At 40.7% G+C, this 25,386-nt stretch overlaps 1 protein-coding gene across 7 annotated transcripts in view; it reads left to right on the plus strand.

The window, feature by feature from the left end:
* The window catches only part of Gpatch2 (G-patch domain containing 2), a 185,240-nt gene that overhangs the window by 126,845 nt on the left and 33,009 nt on the right, over positions 1–25,386 (plus strand). For all 7 annotated transcript variants that reach the window (XR_009057133.1, XR_009057134.1, XR_009057135.1 and 4 more), the window contains one exon: positions 19,386–19,474. Coding sequence is in view for 4 of the 7 variants with exons in the window: in XM_057769632.1 (XP_057625615.1) it covers positions 19,386–19,474 (89 nt within the window). In the remaining 3 variants the exon portion in view is untranslated. The remainder of the gene's footprint in view (positions 1–19,385; positions 19,475–25,386) is intronic.

The following is a 25,386-nucleotide window of genomic DNA, read 5'->3' on the forward strand; positions in this document are numbered from 1 at the left end:
CTCCTCTCTGCCATCCTTACCAGCATGAGTTGCCATTTGTTTTCTTCCTGACAGCCGATCTGACTGTGGTAAGCTGGAATTTCAGTGAAGTCTTGATTTACATTTTTCTGAGGGCTAAGGATGTCAAACATGTTTTCATGTGTTGACCATTTGTACTTCCTTGGAATCCAATCCCTTAGTCTATTTGCTCATCCGATTATTTGACAGAAGGACTCAGTAGCATCACACTTGTTTTAACAGTAGCAGTAACTACCATGGGTGAATACCTCCCATGCATTCCCTTGATGGTTTTATTCTTTAATGTTTTTAATTCCCTTATACTTATGAATTCTCCTTCCTTACATGTCCTGTTTTCTTTGAATTTTTTATTTTTATTTTGTTGTTGTTGTTGTTGAAGAAATCAAATTGTACCTGCTACTGAGGTTTTGGAAAGAGCTCAATGATTTCTGTTTCTTGCCTTTTGGCATGAACTTGGTAAATAAAATCCAAGTGCCCAAGATGAAAGGGAAGGCAAATCAGCTGTCCTAAGCAGCCCCAGCGCTGAGGAACGCTTTATGTGTCATTCTGTGTCCTCCTTTGTCCCCCATGTTCTTGTAACTGGCATTTAGATCTGGGGGCTCATGTCTATGCTGCCATGCTTTCAGCTCTTTGTGTGCTGCATTGGCCATGGTGATCCCTGCCACATGGTGGATGAAGGATGGCAAAGTGGTGATATTTCTCTTGTTTTGTTTTTCCATGTAGGATTACTTCTGTTAACAGTTTCTCTTTTCCCGCCCCTTGAACACTGTATGGTGTAGATAACAAAGAGAAAGCCTGATGAATGCCTGTCTGGCCTTTGGCCTCAGTTTGCAGGGCTGGCCTGTTGGTTAGACAGAGCTGGTGTGTTCTGTCCATCAGGTGTTATCCGGATTAGGTCTTGCTACAGTAGCTGCACTTGGAGCAAATGTTTCCCTTGACTCCAAAGTGTTCATTTACTGCTAGTTTTGTTCTTTCCATGTGGACACCGTTTAGATTGTCAGGGCACCATTTTGTTTCTGGGTCTTTTCGAGGAAAACAATTAGGATTTCTCTTTCCTTCTCTGTGTATTCCTGGCAGAATGTGTGGTTCATAATGATAATTCTAACTTAAATTCAGAACATCATTCTGTGGACTTCCCTTCGTCTGTTTTTGAACAAAATTAAAGGTGTTCCATCTCAAGGGCATGGGAATTTATATTTACATGACAATACCAAGAACTGCCTCAAAATCCCAATACCCTTGTGACTGCCAGTAAAAACTAGGCAGTAAAATAGTTATTCTCCCTTTTGCACGTAGAAAATATTTCACTGAAAATACCATTTCTCTATGCTGAAAGTAATTAAAACTATTTTCCACCTGTAAAGATTTGATTCTGTAGTCCCATTAGTTCGATTTTGTGATATCATTATTTAATTGCTATTTTGTCTTATAATAGCATAAATTTTTTAAGATTCCACAATTAAATATTAACAAGAAGTATTTTTCAAAGAAATCCAGCTTCCATTTCTTCTTGAATTCTCTCTCTCTCTCTCTCTCTCTCTCTCTCTCTCTCTCTCTCTCACACACACACACACACGCACACACACACACACACACGCGCACACACACCATTTAGACTCGGTTTGTTTCACATGTAATCTTCTCTTGGCCTTGTCCTCCACCTCTTGCTCAGAGATGGACTGGTGCCCTTCCTCTATCTCCAAAGCTTCCAGTACTCGTACTCTCGGTCTGTCTGGGGTGTCTTTGGAAATCCGAAGTCAGCGTGTTCTCTCACTGTGTCTGCACTCACCTCAGATCCTTGTCCAGTTCTGCCTCATGCTGCCAACTCTCCACTATGATCATAACCTTCTCAGCCCTTCCTGTGCCTCTCCGAAACACTTCATTTTAGTTTTTAATTCTGTGTGTGTTTTAAATGCATGGTTGGGGTGCTGGGGGGAGCTGCGCATATGAGTGCAGGGCCTGTGGAGGCCAGCAATGCTGCATTCACTGGGGCTGGAGGTACAAGTGGTTGTGAGCTGCCCTGTGTGGGGACTGGAAACCAAATTTAGGTCTTCTATAAGAGCAGCACATGCTCCTAACCACTGAGCCATCTCCCAGCCATGCAAACACTTAATTTTAATATATCTTTACTTTGTCCATACATAAAGCCACTAAGCAACTCTGTCCTGGCTTTTCTATGTATTCTTAAGTACTTTGCATTTTTAGGTAAAATATGCAGAATATGCCAAAGCATGTAGCATTCTATTTATCACTTACAGATTCTATCACAGGAACTTACCAAGTGCATACCTAGAGATACACTGGCTTAACCCTCACACGAGCTTTTTGCATCTTGCTTTGCTTTCTCCTCTATTTTCCTAAGAAGGAAAACCCGACGAAGCATGTTGAGTATTGTACAAACTGACAAAGAAGTAAAGAGCTTATCTCCTTGGGCTTGCCTTCCTAACCACTGTGCAGGACGGGTGGATGGGGAGGGATGGAGGAGTGAACAGGGAACTGACAGAAGTTCCCTCAGCTGAGAAAGCAATCCTCCCCCCTTTTTCTCCTGAGTCAGATTCTTTTGGTACAACCCAGACTTCAGTCCCTGTGTCCTCAGCCTTCTGAATGCTGAATGTTTAGGCATATGCCACCACACCCAGTTTCTCATAGTAGCTGAAAGATTGAGCGTAAAATTTTTCCTGTGTAACAGATCTGATTATCTTCCTTAGATATGAAGAAATAGAAAAAGGGGTTAAATAATTTTTATAACTAACTCAGTGGTAGATAAAGTATCAATGTTGTTTCCCAAGTCTTATTTCTAATCCTTGTGAAGTTACCTTGAGCTGGGGATATATCTGCAGTAGAATGTGCTTACAATGTATGAGGTCCTGAGTTCAGTCCCTACCATGATGGGGGGCGTGGCAGATGATGATAAGTGACCTGCATCATAGCCTTCTACCCTGACATCTTAAAAATTATTAAAATTGCCTTACTTGTGTCCAAAAATGTGCTCACTGGATAGCTGATTATCTAGCATATATGTCTGCCAGAAGTATATACAGGAGAAAAGAAACAATCATTTATATTTGAAATGGTTCATGTAGCATGGTGTTTTTCTTCATGAGCATTGAAAATAATTTTTTTGGTTTTTTTTGAGACAGGGTTTCTCTGTGCAGCCCTGGCTGCCCTGAAACTTACTTTGTAGACCTGGCTGGCCTCAAACTCACAGAGATCTGGCTGCCTCTGCCTCTTGAGTGCTAAATATGCGCCACCACCACCCAGCAAAAATAAATCTTTTAACACAGTGAATAATAGACCTGAATTTGAAAAAGTTCTAAAGGAAATTTGGTTGAAATATTTCAGTGTCAGAACCCATCCCGAGTACAGACTGGCATACCGAAGCTCTCCATGTCTTGTGTTGTGTTGAATTAGAGGAATGCTGCCACTCTGCCTCCTGGTCCTATTGCTTGCTCAGAGCCATCTGGAGCAGGCTTTGTAGAAAAGGAAGGACTGGAAGGATTTCTTCTATAAAACCTACACTGAGATGCAAGATTCTACAGAAATGACAATACTGTAGAATAAGTGAACACATGGGTATTATACCCCGTAACATAAGACACTGACCAAAGAAACTTAGTGTTTTCTGTTTCCATAAGTAAGCACATTCATATTAGTGAAATTGGAACCAATAAAAGTATAAATTGTTTAAAAGACATAATTCTTATAAGCTCTGGGCATGCCTGGTTAAATTTCATTCAATTTTATAAGCATATGATATTAGCAAGGATGAACTTGCTGACAGAAATATTCTTCAATAAATCAGATGTGGGCCCTCTTGCCTTCTTGCATGTAGTCTGTGCAGAATGCCTGTCCATGCTGTGATAACTGTAGCTGAAGGTAGAAGGCATTTTTTTGTTTTGATTTGTTTCCAAGAGATGAGCAGTTATTTCTGCAATGGGAACTGGGAAGGCTGTGTAGAGAGGTGATAAGTCCATTGATTCTGATAGACTTTCAGTAGTAAGCAAGATCTTAAACAAAATTCAGATAAGTTTGTTTTCACATGGTAGCACTAACGTACTCCAAAATAAATATCTATTTACATGTGTCATGTTTCAGACATTCTATCCTGTTATTCAGATAGTCCGTCAGTATGAAGATAAAAGTGGCTGCCATGCTCTCCTTGCCTTTTTGTCGACTTACTCAGCAAGTAAACTGTAGACAATGACATGGCTCTTCTGAGCAGGTCCAGTCTACAGTAAACTGTAGACAATGACATGGCTCTTCTGAGCAGGTCCAGTCTACAGTAAACTGTAGACAACAATGACATGGCTCTTCTGAGCAGGTCCAGTCCCTGCATGGGGCATGAAACTAAAACTGCACTCAGTCTGAAGCCGCAGTGTCCCAGCCCAGTCATACAAGGAAATGACAGAGGAGACTTTGTGTACTTTGGTTAGTATCTAATAATTTATAAATGTTGAAGATGTGTTATCATTGAATGCGTTTAAAGGAATTTAAATAATAGAGAAATACATTTTTAAATGCCTGTTTCATTGCCAAGTGCATGTTGATTCCAGCAGTTTGATTCCTTGTGTTTCTAACACACGACAGTAGCTTCTTAGGCTCAGAGAATTAGACATGCCCGTTGGCCTGGAGTTATTTTCTATAATTAACTGACAGATCCCTGTGATCTGAAAACAACTAGAGACCATAGTATGTGGTAAGAGTAGTAACAGATATGCCACACTGGTGTGGCTGTAGAGGAAAGGTGTCTGGAAGCAAGGCTTGGAACACTTCCAGGAGAGGAAAATTACCACTGTGCTGGTGCTGTGGGAGCTCCTTCAACCAATAGCCTTTAAGATACCAGCCCACTTGGGCATGGTCTCTTATACTATAAATGCAGCTATAAAGCCGGAGCTCGCGCTCTGACTTCTCTCACTTCCGGCTGCTAGACTCAGTTCCTCTTCCCCATTCGTGCAGAGGATGATGATCTAGGACAGCGCTCTGTAAGTGTCCCCTAAATAAATAACCCTTTATTATATGTAATTCTGAACTAGTGTGGGATTATTTTGTATCTTCCGCCATCATCTGGTGCCCAAACATGAGGACCAGTCCACATTTTTTGGGATCAGTTTGCCAGCCACGTGGCGCTTTGGGCACTGACTCTCCCACCCACGGCTTTAGCCGGCCCTCAGACTGCTCAGCGCCCCCTAGCTCATGACCCACTCGCCAGTCCACACACTGCTGCCTACAATTCCCATGGTGCACACAGTCTACAACTCATACTAATGGAAAACTTTGGGTTTTCTCTTTATCCTGGGCCACAATTCTCTGAATCATTTGATCACCTTAATAAATATACTTAATTTCTTAAACAAAGCACATTTTTAAAGTACTTAAGTAAACAACACGTGCTGTTCGCTGCTTCTAGCAACTGCAACACCTGCTGGCCAATAACAATTATTACACCTACTCCAATTAGTTGTAATTACTTTACGACAGATAAGATCTGAAAAACTACAAAAAAATGACTGATAACATCCAGGAGTTCAATAATTATTTTTGCTTATATTGTAGAAGATACTGTGCAAGACTTATGCTCTTTTCCTTCCTATTATTTGATTCTAGGAATTAACTTTGTTTTCAGTATTAAAAAATATTTTAAGAAAATGGTTCAATACTACAGAGACTGATAGCATTCAATTTGACAAAATTATCTGAAATAATTTGTGCTGTTGAATCTGTCAGAATCTGTTGAAAACTTATGATAAGTCCAAGGATGAGCTATTTCTTTACTGAAAAAGTTGTAATCCTCAGAGAGGACATTAGAACTGAACACTGGACAGGAGATTCAAACTTTATAAAAGGCAGTAGTAAAATGATTTGAAAATTCTTTGAAATTTTCAATAAATCTGAAGAAGTTCTTGAAATTGATGAGCAGGGACAGAAGGTACAAGGACAGAATTTAGCCTCATCAGTACATGCCAGACCCCTGGATGACTTACACAGAGTTTCATCTACATATCCAGTAATTTTCTCAGAAAGAATATGCATGGGAACCAATACATATGAGCAATCTAACAGAAATAAAAACAAGCAATAGTTTCTCATGGGCTACATTCACCTTGTGTCAGGGAAATGGTGAAATGTGGGCTTAAAGCACTAAGGCTACCCTACACAATTGGCTTCAATTAATCTCAGTGGTCCTAGAAAATGGACCTCAGCTGCTTTGGAAGTGTTATTGGAGAAAAGAAGCAAAAATTTTAGAGCAACAGGGGAAAGCAAAAGGAGTTGACATTTCCCAAGATCAAATTCTTGGCGAGGGTCATTACTCTGATCCTCAGAAACAGGCTCACTGCGAACGCATCTTGTCCCTATGTAGTACAGCAGCTTTAAATGCTTGGGACAGGATTCAAAAACTAGGAAAGAGGACTGAGTCATATATTAGGGTTAAAAAGGGCCAGAAAGAAAACCCTTTATTGACTTCTTACAAAGATTAACTAGGGTTTTAAAATTAGGAGTTACAGGCCCTGAATCAGCTAGAAGTGTACTAATTGAATCCTTGGCTTTTGAAAATGCCAACTTAGAATGTAAGAAGATCCTTGGGCCTTTAAAGGTTGGATCAGTACCCACAGATAAATGGATATTGCATATAATGAATGTTGAAACATTTGACTATAGTACTGAAGCTTGGGTAGGAGAAGTGATTTCCAATGGTATGAGGAGACACCAAAATGCCAAATGTTTTAACTGTGGAAGAATAGGACATCTAAGAAGGTACTGTAGACAAGGAATTCCTAGGAAAAATGTCTCCTCTAGGAATGGCAAGAATAGGAGGACTCAGCCTTCTGATATATGTAGAAGGTGTGGCAAAGGCCAACATTGAACTAATGAATGTAGGTCGATGAGACAGACAAGGCAACCTGATACCACTGGGAAACTCCTTGGGGACCTCTCTCAGGCCCTGATGTCAAACAAGACCCAGTCATTCCCAGTCACTGTGGAGAACATGTTGCACCAGGAAAATTAAACAATCCAGTGCCTACTATTTAAAAAAAAAAAAAAAAAAAAAAAAAAAAAAAAAAAAAAAAAAAAAAAACATACTGTTTTGGATGATGGAATAAGACCTGGATGATGATTCAAAAACTCCAGTAGGTAATAGGAAATGTATATTTTGGCAGACTTCTATAAATGATCAAAGACCAAAGCTAAGAATGTGTATAAATGGCATTGTAATTGAGGGGTTACTAGACACAGGTGTGGCTGTGGCTATCATTACTCCAGAATCTTGGCATCCAAATTGGCCTCTTCAAGAGGCGGATATTCAATTCCTAGGAATTGGAATACTGTCTCAAGTAAAACAAAGCACGAGGTGAATTGAATTCATAGGGCCAGAAGGACAGAAAAGAAGGCTGAGGCCATATGTAGTTAATATTGCTTTGAATTTATGGGGCTGTGACCTTTTACAGTAATGGAATACCCAGGTTAACATTTCTGCAGTCCCCAAAACTCATGTTTCTGGAAAGGATATTATCAACAAAGGTCACCAGCCATTCAGGCTGTTTAAGAACAAAAAAGCAACTAGCAACCTTCAGAGGTACTAACAGCCTTGCCTTTAAAATGGTGAACTGAGAAACCTATATGGGTTAAACAATGACCTTTAACAGAAGACAAACTACAGGCTTCAGAACAGCTGATACAGGAGCAAGTAGATGCTCACCGTATTGAAGAATCAACCAGCCCTTCAAATTCTCCTGTATTTTTTGTTAAAAAATAAATGGAGAATTGTGACAAATACAAGAGCTGTCAAAAAGGTTATCCAACCTATGGGCCCTCTACAGCCTGTTATTTCTCTGACTTCTCTATTACTAAAAGGATGGCCTCTTAATAGTTATTAACTTAAAGCATTGTTTTTTCACTATACTTTTACAAGAAAAGGATCAAGAAAAATTTGCTTTCACAGTGCCTACTTATAATAATTCTCAGCCTACCAGGAAATACCAGCGGACCATCCTCCCATAGGGAATGCTCAGTAGCCTCACCCTGTTCCAATACTTCGTACATCAGCCATTGGAAATAATATGCAATTTCCTAAGTCTATAATTTACCATTACATGGACAACATTTTGTTATCTGATTCAAATGCAGATACTTTGGAAAGAATGTTTGAAGAAGTAAATAAAAGTTTGGCTAAATGGGGATTACATATTGCTCCAGAAAAAATACAAAGAGGAGATTTTGTCAATTACCTAGGTTACAAAATAGGTTTGCAGAAAATTAGGACACAAAAGGTGCAAATTAGGAGAGACCAATTGCAGACTCTTAATGACTTTCAAAGATTGTTAGGAGATATTTCCAGTCTATGACTAGCTGTTGTGATAACACCTGACCTAATAGTTCATTTAAACAAAATCTTAGATGATGATAAAGACTTAAATAGTCCCAGAGAATTAATAGCTGAAGTGGATAAAAAATTGTTGGTCATTGAAGAGAAATTACAGGAGGCACATGTAGATAGAGTAAATTCAAATCTTAATTGTACTCTAGTCATATTGCCTTTCAGAATTTCCCCTATAGGAATTTTAATGCAGAGGGAAGATAGTATCTCAAAATAAATCCTTTTACCAAATAAACCAAGTAAAAAAATTAAAAACTTAGGTGGAAGAAGTTTCTGAATTAATTATAAAAGGAAAATTGAGACTTTGTCAACTACCAGGTATAGACCCAGCAGAGCTGATAGTTCCTTTTACTACTGATGAAATTAAAAAATTATGGGAAGGCAGTGACCTTTGGCAAAGAGTTTGTGCTAGTTTTTTGGAAGAAATTAATAGCAATTATCTCAAAAGTGATAGGATTAACCTTATAAAAAGAACTACTTGGATTCTTCCCTGAATTGTATGTGATGTACCAATAACTGGAGCCTGTGCATTTTATATAGATGCTAATAAATCAGAAAAGGCAGGTTACAAATCAGGAGAATTAAATAAGGTGGAACAAAGCCCTTATAATTCTGTCTAAAAGGCAAAATTATGTGCTATTCTCATGGTGCTAAGGGATTTTAAAGAACCTCTCAGTATAGTTACTGATTTGCAATATGCAGAAAGAGTTGTCTTGCATATTGAAACTACTGAGCTTATACCAGATGATACAGAACTGACTTCATTATTCATACAGGTTCAAGATATAGCCAGAAATAGGCTTTGTCCCATATACGTAACACACATCCAATCCCATATGGGTCTGCCAGGTCCTCTAGCACAAGGTAACACAGAAATTGATTGATTATTGAATGAGAGTGTGCTGAAGGCCTCAGAATTTCATAAGAAACATCATGTCAATAGAAAGTTTTAAAGAAAAAGTTTTCTATTACATGGCAACAAGCGAAGGAGATTATAAAGAGATGTCCTACTTGAGATTTCTATAACTAAATACCACTACCTGCTGGGAGTATCCCAAAGGGTACTCAAAGGAATGAAATCTGGCAGCTGAATATGTTCCACTTTACAGAATTTGGAAAATTGAAATATGTACACCACACCATTGACACTTATTCAGGTTTTCAATGGGCTACTGACTTGAGCTCAGAAAAGGCTGATTCAGTAATCACATATTTATTAGAAGTTATGGCCATCATGGGTATACCTGCACAAATAAAGATAGACAGTGGTCCAGCATATGTGTCTAAGAAAATGAAACAGTTTTTTTGTTTATTATAATATAAAGCATATTACAGGTATACCAAACAATCCTACAGGTCAGGCAGTTATAGAAAGATCAAATCAAACTATAAAGGATATGCTAAACAAACAGAAAGGGATGGAAAATATCCCCAGAAATCGATTGCATAATGCTTTATTAACCTTGAATTTTCTTAACGCTAATGAGAAAGGAACAACAGCAGCAGAGAGACATTAAATAATAGAAAAAACTTCTGAATTAAAAACAGCCAGTATATTTCAAGTGTGTGCTGACCTTACAATGGAAACCAGGAGATGTGCTACGTTGGGGTAGAGGTTTTGCTCTTGTTTCCACGGGAGGAGAAAAGCTATGGATACCATCAAAATTGATAAAGATTCAGTTTGAAAAAGAGAAACTTTTTGAGAAAGAGAAATGACAGCTTATCCACAGGGGTGACAATCATACAGGTGGTAAGGAAACCTCATAAGGGTTGGGGCAGGGTTCTGTTCTTTTCTTTGCAGGAAAATATTCATCTTCAAAGAGTAGAGAGACCTTGGACATCTAGGTGTCTATAAAGATAAAAAAGATAGCTAGCTATCCAGAAAGAAACATCAAGCAAAGAAATATCTGCCTTATGATGCTATATTATCTGCATGGTAAAATTTAATTATTTGGACACGTATACATCTCTACTTAGAAATAAGAGCTGGCTTTGGAGTTGGACAATGGCTGTTCTTCTCTAAATCCAAACATATTGTTAAAAAAATTCAGAATTTCTGTCTCATTTCAGGAGCCATCTGGTATGGGACAGAAAGAAGATAGATTTAAGAAAATATTTTACTTTTCCCCATGCCCATTTTGTTGGTATCGTATCTTTCATTAACTATATGTCTATATGAATAATGCTTAAGTTTTCCACAATGAACAGTAGATTTTCCTGCAGTAATCTTTGAAGTGTCCAGGAAGAAGATGTGGCCCCACAACAACAACTCCACCTGATTGATATCACGTCATGATGCTGATTGCGCTACTATGAGACCGGTTTTTGAGTACCAGCTGTGGAAATGGTGTACCTTCCTACAACGTTCTGGCCAGAACTCCAAATAAGAACTTCAAAACAATCAAACAACAACAAAAAAAAAACCCTATCGACTACTCAGAGAACATTTGTAATTATACAGAACAGCAATCTTGAAATTTAACCATCATTTTACTTTTACCGGGTCCCATAGAAAAAGCATCGCCTCCATCAGAGCAGGAAGCAATTCTAGAAAGCTATGTCCCTTCTCCCAACAAAGTTTGTCCTCACGGTTAGAGACACCATTTAGGGGTTGATTATTACTCACATAGGGCTGGAGGTTATACTACTAATAATAATGAGTAATAGAGTGAATACTTGTGAGCTATTATTTATGGACAATTTACACTAGTATAGTTTCTTGTATATTAAATGTATGCATGTTTCTACCTTTGTTTAAGACATTTTGTATATTGATACAATTTTAGTATATATTTATCATATTGCATTATATATTTCTACCTCTGATTAAGATATTTATACATTGTTTACATTTTGATGTCATTGTCCTCCTTTACTGCACAGTTGTTTAAAGATTGTTTAATATTCTGATATGAAGTCTTAATCTTTAAGTTATATAGATATTAAGTATTATAGGTCAATAGTCATTCATGTTTGTTATACTTCTAGTCAGACTAATTAGGTTCTTTAGATTTGTAGAGATTGTATTCTGCATAGATAGGTAGGTAACCTTCAACCACTTCAAAGATCTGTAGAATATGACATTTAAATAATTTAGGATTCTGTTGACATGAGACATGATTGCTCCTGGCAGCACCGGTCTATTCCCAAGAGAGTGTTGAGCACCCAAAGACACTTCACTTGGAAGTTTGTCTTCTTCTTGGTACAACTGGCCATTGGGCAAGAAACTATCCATGCCTTGACCACTGATAAAGTACACAATGTCTGGCCTGGACAAGCAGGATACAAGAAAAAAAGACTGTCAAATCTTGCCAAGACAGGGTAAGATGGAAAAATTTCCTGCATCTGAAAATGGTCTGTCAGTTACTCGAGGCCTTAGCCAAAGTTGGTTGCTTCAACATTGCAAATGAGACTTTGGGTGACTGTTCAGGCAGCCAGATGTCTCTGTCATCTACTGCACATTTTGGAAGCTGCTTGATTGCATTTCCTGCCTACTCAAGTAATATTATCTCCCTTCTCAGGCCTTTGCTGGGGTTGAAGATTAGATAGTCGTAGTTACTGTCCTCTTATGATCTAGCCAAGCCATTTCCAATACAAGACTTAGACTCTTTAGGATAGAATGTTTATTAAAACATTTAGCGTACGTTCCTTGCTTAATATTGTTTATGCTGGCTGTAATTCTAATCTCATACTTGATATGTGTTCCTAGTGTATATAGTTTTGTATTGAGTTTGAACTCTCTTATTTAAACAAATGGAGCTCCCACAGCACCTTCCACTTCTTTAGCCAATAGCCTTTAAGATACCAGCCCACTTGGGTGTGGTCTCTTATACTATAAATGTAGCTCTAAAGCCTGTGCTCGCTCTGCTCTCTTTGATTCGGATCTTGCTTTCTACTGCTAGATTCTATTCCCGTTTCCTGTTCCTGCAGAGGATTGGGTTCTAGGACAGTGATCTGTAAGTCTCCCCTAAATAAATAACCCTTTATTATACGTAATTCTGAACTAGTGTGGGATTATTTTGTATCTTCTGCCATCATACCCCGAGTAACCCATGAGGGAGAAAGAGCCTGCTCTAATGTTAGCACTAACTTGTAGCCTTGGTAACTAACTAGCAAAGCAGCTGTAGGAATTAGGCAAGTATGGAGCACAGACTTCCATGGTGGCCCCTCTAAGCTCCAGCAGCTCCTCTCTTCCCTGGCAAACTCCCAGAAGTCTCAGTGATTGCTCATTCCCACTTTCAGTGTGTTGTGTGGGGTAATGATGTGATGAAGGATTGTGGCTGGCACACGCATGACATGACATGCTAAGACCTGTCCCTCTAACTGTCAAGAGGTGTCCAACACCAAGCCAGGCTTTCCATAAAGCACAGAATACACCATAGACAGAATGCAAGACATGTCTGTGCTACTAAGCTATGACCAAGAGAAAGCTCATGGCAAGCGACTCACCTGAGAATATCAGTGGACTTCAGACCCAAGGACTTGTGAGCCTTTAAGTCCAAGATAACAATGGGTGCCTTGTTCTAATGTGCTACAATCTAGATGAAGCAAACAGAACCAAATACTAAAGAAGAAAGAGCCTGTTAATCAAGAAAAAGCTTAACTGTTATTTTAAATGACCTTTATTGTTTCCTTATTACAGTGTATTGATACAGGTGTGTGCATCTGCCATGGTTTGTTATTACAGTGTATTGATACAGGTGTGTGCATCTGCAGTGGTTTGTCGCATCACATGCTTGTGTGGTGTGTTGAGGGACAAATCACCAAGGGGACCTCCAGGTGGACTATGGTGGCATGCTTTTTCTTCTGTTAACTGTTTGAACCTAGATAAATTGTTTTTATCTTCCCTGTGCCCTGGGCTGCTTACCTGTAAAGCTGGCACGGTAGTGTAGTAGGAGCAATAGCTGTTACTGTGTGTGCCAGCTGTGCCACACATTTTACATAGGAATATCTAAAATATCCCCCAAGCCTTTAAAGTCCTCACTAGTCAGCCCGTGCTGACTGAATGACTCCCGGCCTCCCCAGCTGTAAGCTTGACAGCCTACGGCACATTCACCCTCTCTGCCCAGCAACCTGCATTTGTCAGTACCATTGTATCTATGTTACATACGTTCTTATAGCCTCATTGCCAAGACATCCAGTAATAATGAACAGAAAAATCCCTGTGAAATGCCAGCATACACAAGCAGTCACTAGTGTGACCCTCTAGAGTTCTCAGAACCTATCACCCAGGGCACTTGTGGCTTTCCTCATTTGTGTGAGTGAAGTTTGGGGTCTGGTGAAGAGAGGAAAAGCAGGTGAGGCACTCAAGGGCAAAGCAGTCACTGTTGGCTTGTGGTATGTGTGGGTCCAACTTAAAGTTTTAAATTGTCTTGTTCATCATGTTGTACTATTAAAGGTAACCTATCTATCTCTCTATATATAATAGATAGCTGTTTTAAATATTACATAGAAATTGTCTTATTTCTTGAAACAGTCTCACTGTTGCCCAGGCTGACCTGGAATTCATCATTTAGCTGGTCGGGGATTCATGGCAGTGCTCCTGCCTCAGCCTTTTGAGTGCTGAATTGCACATGGAAGCCACGATGCATAGCTAAGTGTGCTGTAGATGGCCGGTTTCTGCCTCCTGCTCCTCCTGTTAGTCGGGAACCCCATCCCACCACACTGCTCATGGATCAGAACCACGTAGGATCTGCCCTAGGAGGCCATGTGCATGTAATTTCACCCTTGATCCCGGGGGTGCTCACCTGGCCATGGTGAGCACTGTAAGCCAGCTCCCACAGCATATTCCACAGCAGCCACCAGCCAGGTACAGAGCCAAGAAAGTGGGTTGGGAAGAAAGGGGGACAGGATTAGAACTCTGCTCCTAGAGCGGCAGAGCCTCTAATAGGACAGATCTGTCAGTAGCAGCTGAAAGGAGCTGTGGGCTGTCAGGGAGAAAGCTTTGAACAGAGAATGCAAGATTAATAGACATAGGTTGCTGAGGAATTCCAGAAGCAGCCACATCACAAGTCATAGTTTCAGTCCAGATGTGAACACCAGGGAGGTACAAGTGGCTTGTTCTGAAGGAACTAAGATATGGGAAGATTCGGTGAGATGATAAAGCCAAGGACAGCATGAGCCCCATCACTGCAACCAGTTCCCTACTTCAGGAGACTTGGCTTGGCATTGAGGGAGAATGTAAAGACAAGTGACCAAAGTAAGAGAGAGGTGGAGGGGACAGCAACACCAAGAGCTGCTTTGTGGTAGACTAATAATTCCGAATGTCCTAGGAGATTTGACACAGGAAGGGACTGGAGAGATAGCCCAGTGGATGGAGGGCTTGTGCACGATCATGAGGACAGAATTTGGAGTCCTCAGCTCCCACATATAAACCAGGTCTACAGTCCTAACCCTCAGGAGGTCGAAACTGGAGTTCCCTAAGGCAAGCTGCCTAGCTAGACTCACCTGATTGGCAGCTCAGGATTCATTGAGAGACCCTGACTTAGTGGAGATCAATTGAGGGAGACACAAACCTGGCCTACACATGCATGCACACACACACACACACAAGGAGTCGGGGAGGACAAAGGGGCTTTGAAAGAAAACACTGAAAAGCAAGGATTTGAGCCCTTGTTCTGTTAAACAGATTTCCTGAAAGTTGCTCATACTTGGTGTGCATTAGGACTCAGGAGGAGCAGGGCTCGAGCCTCCCCTGTCTATTCAGTTTAATTTGTGGAGACATACTGACACTGGGTAAGCGGGGGAGTTGGGGGGGGGTGGCCTTGTGAGTCTGGAGGAGGGGATCACACAGGGCTGCATTTCCCAGCACTGTCCATCCCTCTGCCACCCAGGCTCTCCTCCATGACACCAAAGACCCGCCTCACTTCTGTGCAGCTGATGCCCTGTCCAGGCAGATATTGTCCCAGCTGACAGTGAGCGTTCTTGCCAAATGCCAGGGCTATGGTCACATCTGCTTGTCTCTCTCTGCAGCGTGTCCCAGGCTGCTTGGGAACACATTGTATCCAGGGGGCAGCTTTCACCAGGGCTAAGGCTCTGAAAAGACTAAACGCGTGCCGAGAAGAGAAAAGCTCCCATTGTCTTGCCTTTACTGTGATTGTGTTTGACGTGGCCTGCCTCCGTGCTGTCAGCCCGTCAAAGCCATTGCTCTCCGGCAAGGTGCTTCTCCGTAGGCTTTGTGGTCGTTTTGTTTGATTACTTTTTTCTTTCCTCTAGATGATGAGATGTTCCGTTTCCTACAGCCGCACCACTGAAAGGCTTTCTTGCCGTAAACAATAGGGACAAGTCAGGCACAGTCTATTTAAGCAACAAAACAAAACTAAAGGCTTCTGGGTTCTGCCTTTCTTATGTTTAATAATGGAAACCTCATTTCCAGTAGTCCTCAGAAGGGAACTCAATCCAAGCAGAGTTCTTTCTTTGTCCTTTGCAACTAGATGACAGGAGAGTCTGGACTGCAGTGTAGACTCAGTCCTTGACCCCAAGTACCGACTCAAGGTGCTGAGCGAAGCCTCAGACCACCCCTGTCTCCCTCTCTTCTCTTCACAGGCAACTTTGTTGCTGACACAGATGCACTAATCCAGTCGTGGGCAATTTTTCTACAGGATGTAATAGAAGGATCTTAACTTTTGATATGTTCATGGGATGTTGTATTGTTCTTAAGATGCCCTGGGGGCCCCTCCTCCCAGTCAAGCTCTCAGTACAGGGCTTTGCAAAGACAGACGACCACGTAGACTGAAGGCTGCCTTTGAGACAGACATTGATTTTAAATTAAGATCATAGCTGCTGTTAACAGACCTAGCTGTTTGTAGCTGCCCACTCTCCATGTCTGAAGTGAGGTGAGAGAGGGACTAGCCTGTGCTCTTGCTGATTGGCAGCCCAGATCCTAGGTCGCTGAGTCCATGACTTCTGGCTGTAGTCGTTGTGCATGGTTATTCCCCTGCCGTGTGCCTGCACTAGATGAGCAGGAAAGTTTCCCAAAGGTTTCAGAAGACGGTGGTGTTCTCGACATCTGTCTCCCATAATCTTCTACATGGGCCTTGCTAATAAATTCTGAATAGTGTGAGAAGTGAATTGTTAAAGACAGAATTCACTTAGGAGTGCTTTCCAAGCATTTAAATGCTGGGGTTTTAAACACCTTTTGCAAGAAGAGTGTTGGGTGGAAGTCAGGGTAGATGGGGCAAGTGTTCGCTGTGCATGTCCGATGAACTGAGTAATATTCCGAACACACATGTAAGAAGTTGGGCATGATGTCTCAGGCCTGCAACCCCTGTGCTGGAGAGGAAGGCAGATTCCCAGTACTCCCTGGCTCCTGGTATAGCTGAAATAGCAATCACCAGCTTCACTGAGAGGCCCTATCTCAAAGAAGAAAGTGGAGAGCGATAGTGACACCACATTGACTTCTGGTCTCCTCACCATGCACAGGCAAATACAAACCTCATACATCACACACAGACGCACACACACACGCCCAACACCCTAAAGGAATAGAAAACCATTTTCTTGTTTTCAGAATGCTCTCTTTATTTTTTTAGGCACTCCTGTACCATAGCTGAGTTGTCTTGTGTAGGCTCTAGAGAAAGTAAACCTGATTCAAGGCTTTTGGAAAGAGAACCAAGCAAACTACAGTGGGCCTAGGAAAGAGCTACGTTGGCAAAATGATTATATGTGTGAGACATAACAGTGGCTTGTGCCTGAGGTCCCAGTGCTGTAGAGACTGAGAATGCCGGGTCCCTGGGGCTCTGGACAGCTAGTCTCTGTCAGTGAGCTCCAGGACAGCAACTAGAGAAAAGATGGATACTCTCCTGAGGAACTTCACCTGAGGTAGACTTCTGGCCAATACACATGTTCACATACATGCATGTGCACACATGAACACACAAGCAGAAAAGCAAGGGACTTTTTCTTTACAATAAAAAGTAAGCTCATGACTATTGTGGGAATATAAAATGCAAGTATTGGAGTTTATTGACTTCATTAACAGGGAGAAAGCAGCTGTTACTGCAATTTCAAAGGAAAAGCCAGAGAAACAATCACACATGGGATAAAGTGAGATCTCTAGTTTGCAAGTGATCTTGAAGTGGGTTTTTCCACCCTTGGCCACTTGGCCTTCAAGACCGTTACTTCACCTTTCTGAGAACGGGAACTGTACCTTGTCACTTCTACTCTGTATGCTTGACAGTTTTAACGTTGTCCCGATAGAATTAGAATTTAAAGAGTACACTCCAAAAGTATAGCTTTTCCATTAAAGAAAATTCTACAAAGGGTGTGTGTGTGCTTCATTCAAGTGCTTAGGATGCTTAGCAGGACTAAATGATGTCATCTCCACTGGTGTTTAGTAGACCTTCCCTGCCGCCGTCATCACCACTCCTAGTTATTTTGCAGTAAGAACTGAAGGCCCCGTTTTCTCCTCATGTCTTCATTTCTTCTTCCCTGCCCTCCACCTTTCCACCACCTGTATGAAAGCATATGCTGAGTGTATAGTGTATACTAGTAAATGCTTGCTGCGTTAATTTTGCACAAACAGAATAGGTCTCTTGTTTCCTTACAGTCTTTAAAATTTTTATGCGATTTTAAAAAATAAATATGAACACAACTATTTATTTTTCTTGAGATCATAAGACAAGATTTCCCTCTTAAATCTAATAAATATGTTATAATTTTGTATGACAATAACCGTTTGAGAGCAAAGCAAAAGTAACTGACTGAACTAATTTTTTTTTTAAATAGAGATTTATTCTGTAACAAGGAAACACTGTGGGCTTAATACAAAGGAAAACTAATAGATGCCTATTTCTTACTAAGCTACAAAGTAGATTTCATGCTATTTTTCTCTTTTGCCCACATATTACCTCATTCATTGTGGCCGCACCTGTGTTTCAAACCATTGTTCAGATGCGTACAGTTTGGTCAGCAATGGTTTTTCATTATATTTAAACCTAAATATATGTATACATAGTAAAAATATGTACCACTGTTTTACTTGTATCTCTTTTCTCTTTTCATTTCTGAAATACCTGGCTGTTTTCAATTTGGATTGTTTAAAATCCCATGCCACTATCAGATTCCTCTATGTAGAAGTAAACAGCATTACTTTAGTAAATATATTTCATTCATTTCTGCTCTGTAGTCTTTGGTCCTTATCCGAACCTCACATAAAGGATTATGGCCCTGGAAATGAGCGCAGAAACTGTCTGTGGCTTGCAAAGTCTGAAGACTTTTAAATCCTTTCTTTCTTTGCATTAGCCCTTTTGGTTTCTAATTGAGCCATTATTTTTCGAAAACTTTTTTAATCTAGAAGACTAAAGTTAAGCAGAATTGGATAATTACAACTGGTTCCAAAAATAACACGGTCCACCCTGAGTTCTTATATCTCATGTCTTTATACATTTGTAGCCTAGGATCATGTTAGATTATTGGGAACAGCAGACAGGCATTCATGCGTTCAAATTGTTCTCTCCTGACTAGTAAATAATTAAACGATTCTAATTGTATGAATTATAAGGACAACATCACCATTTCCTTCCATCTATTTAAAATGTTTTAAAAGAATTCACTGCTGCATAATATCCGAAAAGAAATTGATCATACTTTTCCTGTAATAAATGTCTTCCTGACAGTAAAGCATTAGCAACCAATTGATAACCTAGCAACAATATTGTGATCTCTTTAGATAATTAATCTTTGCTATTTTCCTGTCAGAAGCAACAGTGCTTGATTTTATGTTGAGCCAGAAAGATTGCCAGTTTTGAAAATTAAAAAGCATTCCTTTTATATTATTCATCCCAGTAACAATTTATGATGGTGCGTTTAGCTGCTGAGCGCTTGTCAACAAACGTAATTATGTTTCGATATAAACAAGATTGGTGGTTTTACTATGCAGCTCCATCTTTGGTGAGAATGTTTTGATTTAGGTTCAGATTATACAAGCTGTGTGTTTATGTGTCATTTTCCCCCTCCTTTGTTAATAATTTTTATTTCTGATAATTACTTGTAGGCAAACAAGCATGCATTTAGGATCCTTGTGTACAGGAGACATCAAAAGGAGAAGAAAAGCTGCCCCTTTGCCGGGACCTACTACAGCAGGTAAAACGAAGCGGGAGGGGAGGAGCGCAAATTCAGAGGGCATAAATCACCACAAACAAAACACAGGCGATCCATAATCACTCGCCCTGCAAGAGAAGCATGGTTGCAAGAAATTGTAACGCAGATCATTTGCCTTTACGTTAGGATGTATAGTCTTTCACCGTGTGGACCTTGTAAGTAGCTAATCAATGAGACACGTGCTGTGCACACACCCAAATGAGTGGGATGCAGCAAAGCTGCAAAACCCTCCAAAACTGTTGTCTTTGGGTGGCTTGAGGAAATTTTCAGACTTGCAGAGGAAATGAAGTAGGCAGATGAACTGACGAATAGCTCACTACCTAGGACCATGTGGTTGGTATAGGACAGTCACTGTCTTATGACTGTACATATTCTGAGCATATATGAAGACCTCCTTTTGCTCTTGTTCCTCCCTTTTCCTTCTCTTCCTTTCTGAAATAACCAGCCTACCCTTCCAAACAGAAGCCTAGGCTTAAATATGATGCATGGCATTGGGTAGTAGACACGCGGACTCTGCAGCCATGCTCTAATTAGAACTCTGCTGTGTGCAGTGTAAGTGAACTTACAGGATATTGTGAAGTGTTTGTCCTTTTACATTAAGAGATGATGCCTGGGGTCTCCCGAGCAAAGGTCAGAGACAAAGCTAGATAGGTCACGTGTCACAAATGCCATCCAGTTTTCAAAAGCATCATGTCCCAGAAGAAGAAAGGACCACGGGGGTAGGAGGGGGTGATAGGAGAGTAGATCCCATCAAAACACATCATGTGCAAGAAAAAATATATCAGAGCAAAACCTATTATTTTGTACAACTAACGTACACTAATATAAAATGAATGACAAAAGAGACCTCTCTTGGATGTACTGACTTGAACCCAACTATGTATCTGAAATTTATAGAAGATGCACCAGCTATTACTGGGAGGAATGTACAGTATTCATGAAATACTTGTAATATGTATTATCTCTCCATGTAACCACATTTTAGGTCAAATAGATGTGATAAGAGTTTCCAGCCTCCCCTAAGGCTGGAACAGGATTCCTCGACATTCCCATTCCCAGTGAACTTTGACCTCAGTGGCAGAAGCCACAGCAGGACAAGTCCTAGGAATGTTACTAATGGTCCCGTGTGGCCACAGTAACAAAGCAAAAGGCTGGACCAGGCCCTGAGATGTAGCACCTGTGTGAAGTGGGGACCAGAAGGGGTCACATGGTCCTTTGTACAAGAGATCTTGACTTCAGAGCTCAAGGCGTTAGAGGAAAACATTCATGAAGAACTTAGATCCACACTTTAACTGTAGCCTAACGCAGTTCTTTGTTCGTAAGCCTGTGCTGAGCATGTGCCAGCATATTCCACATACTGTTTTTCTGCTGAGTCTGTTGAGACCTTTTAAGATTTGGGACTTTCATTTTACTATTAGATTTTAGCTTATGGAATAAAGTTCATAGGCATTTAATATGGTGGGGTTTGTCATTATTATTTTGGTTTTGTGTTTGTTTGTTTAGTTAGTTGCTAAAAATGTTTGTCACTTATTTTAAGTGTATTTTCAAATCTGTGTGCAGCAGTTCCTTTCAGAGAGGAAGATATGCAGGTATTTGGGGCAAGTCCTTAGTTTCAAGAGAATACTTTCTAACACTAATGAGCCAGCCCTGAGTGAAGGTGCTTGTCCAAATGCAGTCAGAAAGGCCATTGCATAAATACAGCTTGATAGTGAGGTTATATATTGGATATCACTTTGTCCATAAAAATTGCTGTTTTCAAATTTTTGCAGCAGAATTAGTCAAAGAAAACAGGGTCCCTTGCATCAATACATTTCCCAGACTGTATTGACCTGTAGAATTCCTCTTGAAAAAGTATTTTTGAGCCGGGCGGTGGTGGCGCACGCCTTTAATCCCAGCACTCGGGAGGCAGAGGCAGGAGGATCTCTGTGAGTTCGAGACCAGCCTGGTCTACAAGAGCTAGTTCCAGGACAGGCTCCAAAACCACAGAGAAACCCTGTCTCGAAAAACCAAAAAAAAAAAAAAAAAAAAAAAAAAAAAAAAAAAAAGAAAAAGTATTTTTGAGGCTGAATAAATGGCTCACTGGGTAAGAGCACATGCTGTGCAGATACTGGTACCTAAGTTCAGATACCCGGCAGCCACCCAAAGAGCTAGACCCATCCACAAGTGCCAGTATCTCCAATGGTGCAGAGGACAGAGACCAGGGCATCAGTGACTAGGGCTTGCTTAGGACCAGCCTCGCTCCAGGTTCATGGAACAGAGCCTCATGGGAATAAGGTTGAGAGGGGCAGTGGAACACCAAATGCCTCCTCTGGCCTCAGTGTATATATACACATACATACACACATGTTTGTTATGGCTGTATTCACAGGTCCTTGCAAACCTTCCAAAAGACACACTTCCCTGATGTACACTCATGTTACTTCCTTTTCATCAGCATTGAATCTAAATGAGGAAAAGCCAAAACTCATGTGAAATAGAAAGAGTCAGAGATGGACAGGTAGATATTGCTTGTAATTCTCTCTGATTTCTCTGTAGTTTATTGTGAAAACAAATAGCAGATATTTAAAAAAAAAAAAAAAGCTTAGCGAAAGCTTGCTGGAAATGTATAATTAGGAACTTTTCATTTGCCATCCCACACTGGATCCGTAGAAGCTGATGACTGTCAGCATGAACAGTTGTATAATACATTCACGAAAATGGCAGTATCTGTAAGGCACTCTGAATCCCTATGAAATTAAACCCCAGATCTGATTGTGATGTGGCTAAAGTGGAGAAAGTCCCTCAGTCCTCTTAGCAATTGTGCTGAGCAGAATTCAGTCTCTTTAGAAGGCTGTGCCAGCCAGCCATGGTATTGGTTGCACATTTATTAATTGTGACAGGAACACCAAATTTATTTCACTGCTTTCGCTTATTTACTGCTCTTTCACCTTTGTATTCAGTATTGACAATGGAAAATGAATATTGATATGGTTAGATATTGACTTTTTTAATGTATGGCTTGTTCTCTTCCTCCTTCAAAGTCACACACCAAAGCCAGTGTGTATCTCCAGCCAAGGATGTAGATTTACTATTATGAAATTCAGGAGTACTGAAGCCAGAGGCTTGCCAGCAGAGTGCATTCTGTAGTCTGAGAAATGTCATCTGTAAAGGTGCAGAAAAGCAGTGAGCAACAGAGGAAGACCATTGTCACACTTCTTACAGGCAGTCAGTGGCAGTGGCTTGGTCTTAGTTTTTGGTAGAAGTCCTAGATTATTAAGGATTTGACATTAAAATTATTAAGTACCATTGTTGAGATATGTTGCCAACTATACCTGGGTATTTTGCACTCCGCCACACTGAGTTTAGTGCTGTTTGCAGTGCCTGCTGCCTGGCCTGTTTTGTTTGCTATAACCTAAATATCCATTGCAAAGAACACTCCTCCAAACACAATAAATGTGTCTATCATGTCTTTCATTTAGGGTTTCATCACTTAAGGTTTTACATTATATTTTCACTCAAATCTAAATGATTTTCATTGTTTAAAACCTAAATGCAAAGCTGGATAGCACACACTGGGTGATAGTGTGCGAACATTACCAAGGTTCTGGGTTCCATCCCCAGCACCTCAGAATAAAATAAAATAAAAAGCAAATAAGTGAAACATTTGACCAACGGTAGCAACCACTAGCATCTTCTTACTTCTTGTCCCTAACGTAGATACTGAGAATATAATACAGCTCACAGTTGGGATAACATAGCTAATAACATCCCCGAGCCTCTGCTGGCTAGCAAAGACTGGAAAGAAGGAGGGAGAACTAATAAACTTCTTCTGAATACAGGGCAGGGACGGGACAGGCACATGCTTGCTGTTACATGGGAAGCAGCCTGTCACCTCCTCTTCCACTGGTTGTTGATCCAACATCAATACAACGCTTTAGGAGCCAAATTACTCAACAAGCTGCCAATTAGGCTTGCAGTCAGCTGGATAGATTAGTGGCTAAGAGAGGCTGATGCAAGATTTTCATCTCTTGAGCCAATTAGGCAAGTGAATTGCCCTCCACCACACTCGGCTCTGCAAAGGGGCAGAGGGAAGACATCCTCTACTTCAGTAGACTCAGGACCCAGCAGACAGGCTAGACCTGGTGTAGGAAAAAGAATGTGGCTACATTTGCCACAACCCCATGCAAGGAGAGCATTCTATGAAAGGACCTAAAAGATGTATCAGTGCTGGGAGCCAGAGAAAAGGGAACCATGACTGTGGGGTGGGCTGTGCTAAGTGCAAGTGTTCGCCTCCTGGGTTTTCCTCTCACAGAACAAGACAGAGCAGCAGGGTCTTGCCTTTCGGAATCAGTTCGTGAGAAGTGAAGTGGCTCTTCCTTTTGGTCGTTTCCCACTGATCTATATGGGAATACAGCAAATTTAGAAATCACTGTCTTTTGTTTTTTTGTTCCAAATACGAGATATTGCTTTATTTGATTCTATTTTTATGAAGTTAAAAAAATTAAACAACATTGTAAACAATGAGAAAGAACAAGGTCTTTGACATTTTATAAACATATAATTTTAGAAGCAGAGTAACCATTGGCTGCAGGCCCCCATGCTTCTGTGCCAGCATTTTAAAATCACCGATGCATCGTTTTCACTGTTTGACTTAAGACTCGGTTTGGCCATCATGTAGCAATTTCCAGAGATGCTTTAAGTTGGCCTCATAAATTTTTCCTTTTCTTTTTTCAATTAAAACTGAATTTCTGCAATCTTTGTCCCAAAAATCTGTGCAATCAGATGTGTCGCCAAGGGCAGCATCAGACCCTTGACTTGAGTTCAGCTTATTCACAGAATTAAATTAGCCTGTTGCTCTCACTGAAAATCTGGAGCTGAGCGAGTGTACTAGCACGGTGTTCACCTACTAGTAAGATGTCCACTAGCATCTGCTCTGCAGCTCCACAGGCTCCAGGTGGCCACCCCAGTTGCTGTTTTGAAATAAAAACTTGGTTGTTTGTTTTTGAGATTGTTGGTTTTTTTTTTCTTTTGCTATATTTACCAAAACATTAACCAAATGTTTTTCTTTAATTTTTTGTAACTCAATGGTCCGTTTTTCATGTCCTCCATCCTTTCTTTTTCACAATCTCTAAGTCGTACTCTGTGTATTGATTCAAACTGGTACTGGGGTTAGCCAAGGAACTGGCGTAGACACTAGTGTTGTCGTCAAGCCACGGGTCATGGCAGGCTTTCCTGACACATGTTAAGGTATGTGTTTCTTGGGGTCATGGGCATCAAACCTAGAACCCTGCTCACATTTGGCATCTACCACTGAGGTGTCTCCAGCCCTTTGACCTGTTTCAATTAGCTAATAATTCATATAATCACTGATTTTTGCAGTAGCCTAGGCCATATTGAATGCAATGAACTTCTCAAGTGCCAAAAACTGTTACTACTGTCCTAAAGCCCTGAAGATGAAGAATATAGGCATCTTGGATAGGTAGCTTAATGTTCAGTTGATGGTTGCTCTGTATTAAATAAGACAGGGTCCGTTTTTAAATGTATCTGCAGCACTTTGCCTGATTCTTCAAGGCAGGGAGATCAACGCACTTCGGTTCCTCGGAATACCAGATAAGGGATATCATTGGCTCTATGCTGATTGATCTTGCCCACTATGAAATACAAAGGACACATGAAAATGTGTGTGTAGAGTCTGAAGAGCAGTAACAAATCTCATCCATGTAAGCCATCCACAGCAGAGCCTGTAGAGTTGCTATAGTCTGGAGCCCTTGGGTATTGGTTATTGTCAGTGTTGGTGCTTGCGGATCCTCTGGGCCATGTGTTCCTTTGAGGACAGGGTCCTAGCTTTCTCTATCATGGTCAAAGCGTGTAAGCCTGAGAAGTTGGCTGTTGTCATTGCCAGTCAGGCAGGAAAC

The sequence above is a fragment of the Chionomys nivalis genome, chromosome 5 (genome assembly GCF_950005125.1).
Source record: "Chionomys nivalis chromosome 5, mChiNiv1.1, whole genome shotgun sequence".
Taxonomy (NCBI): Eukaryota; Metazoa; Chordata; class Mammalia; order Rodentia; family Cricetidae; genus Chionomys; species Chionomys nivalis.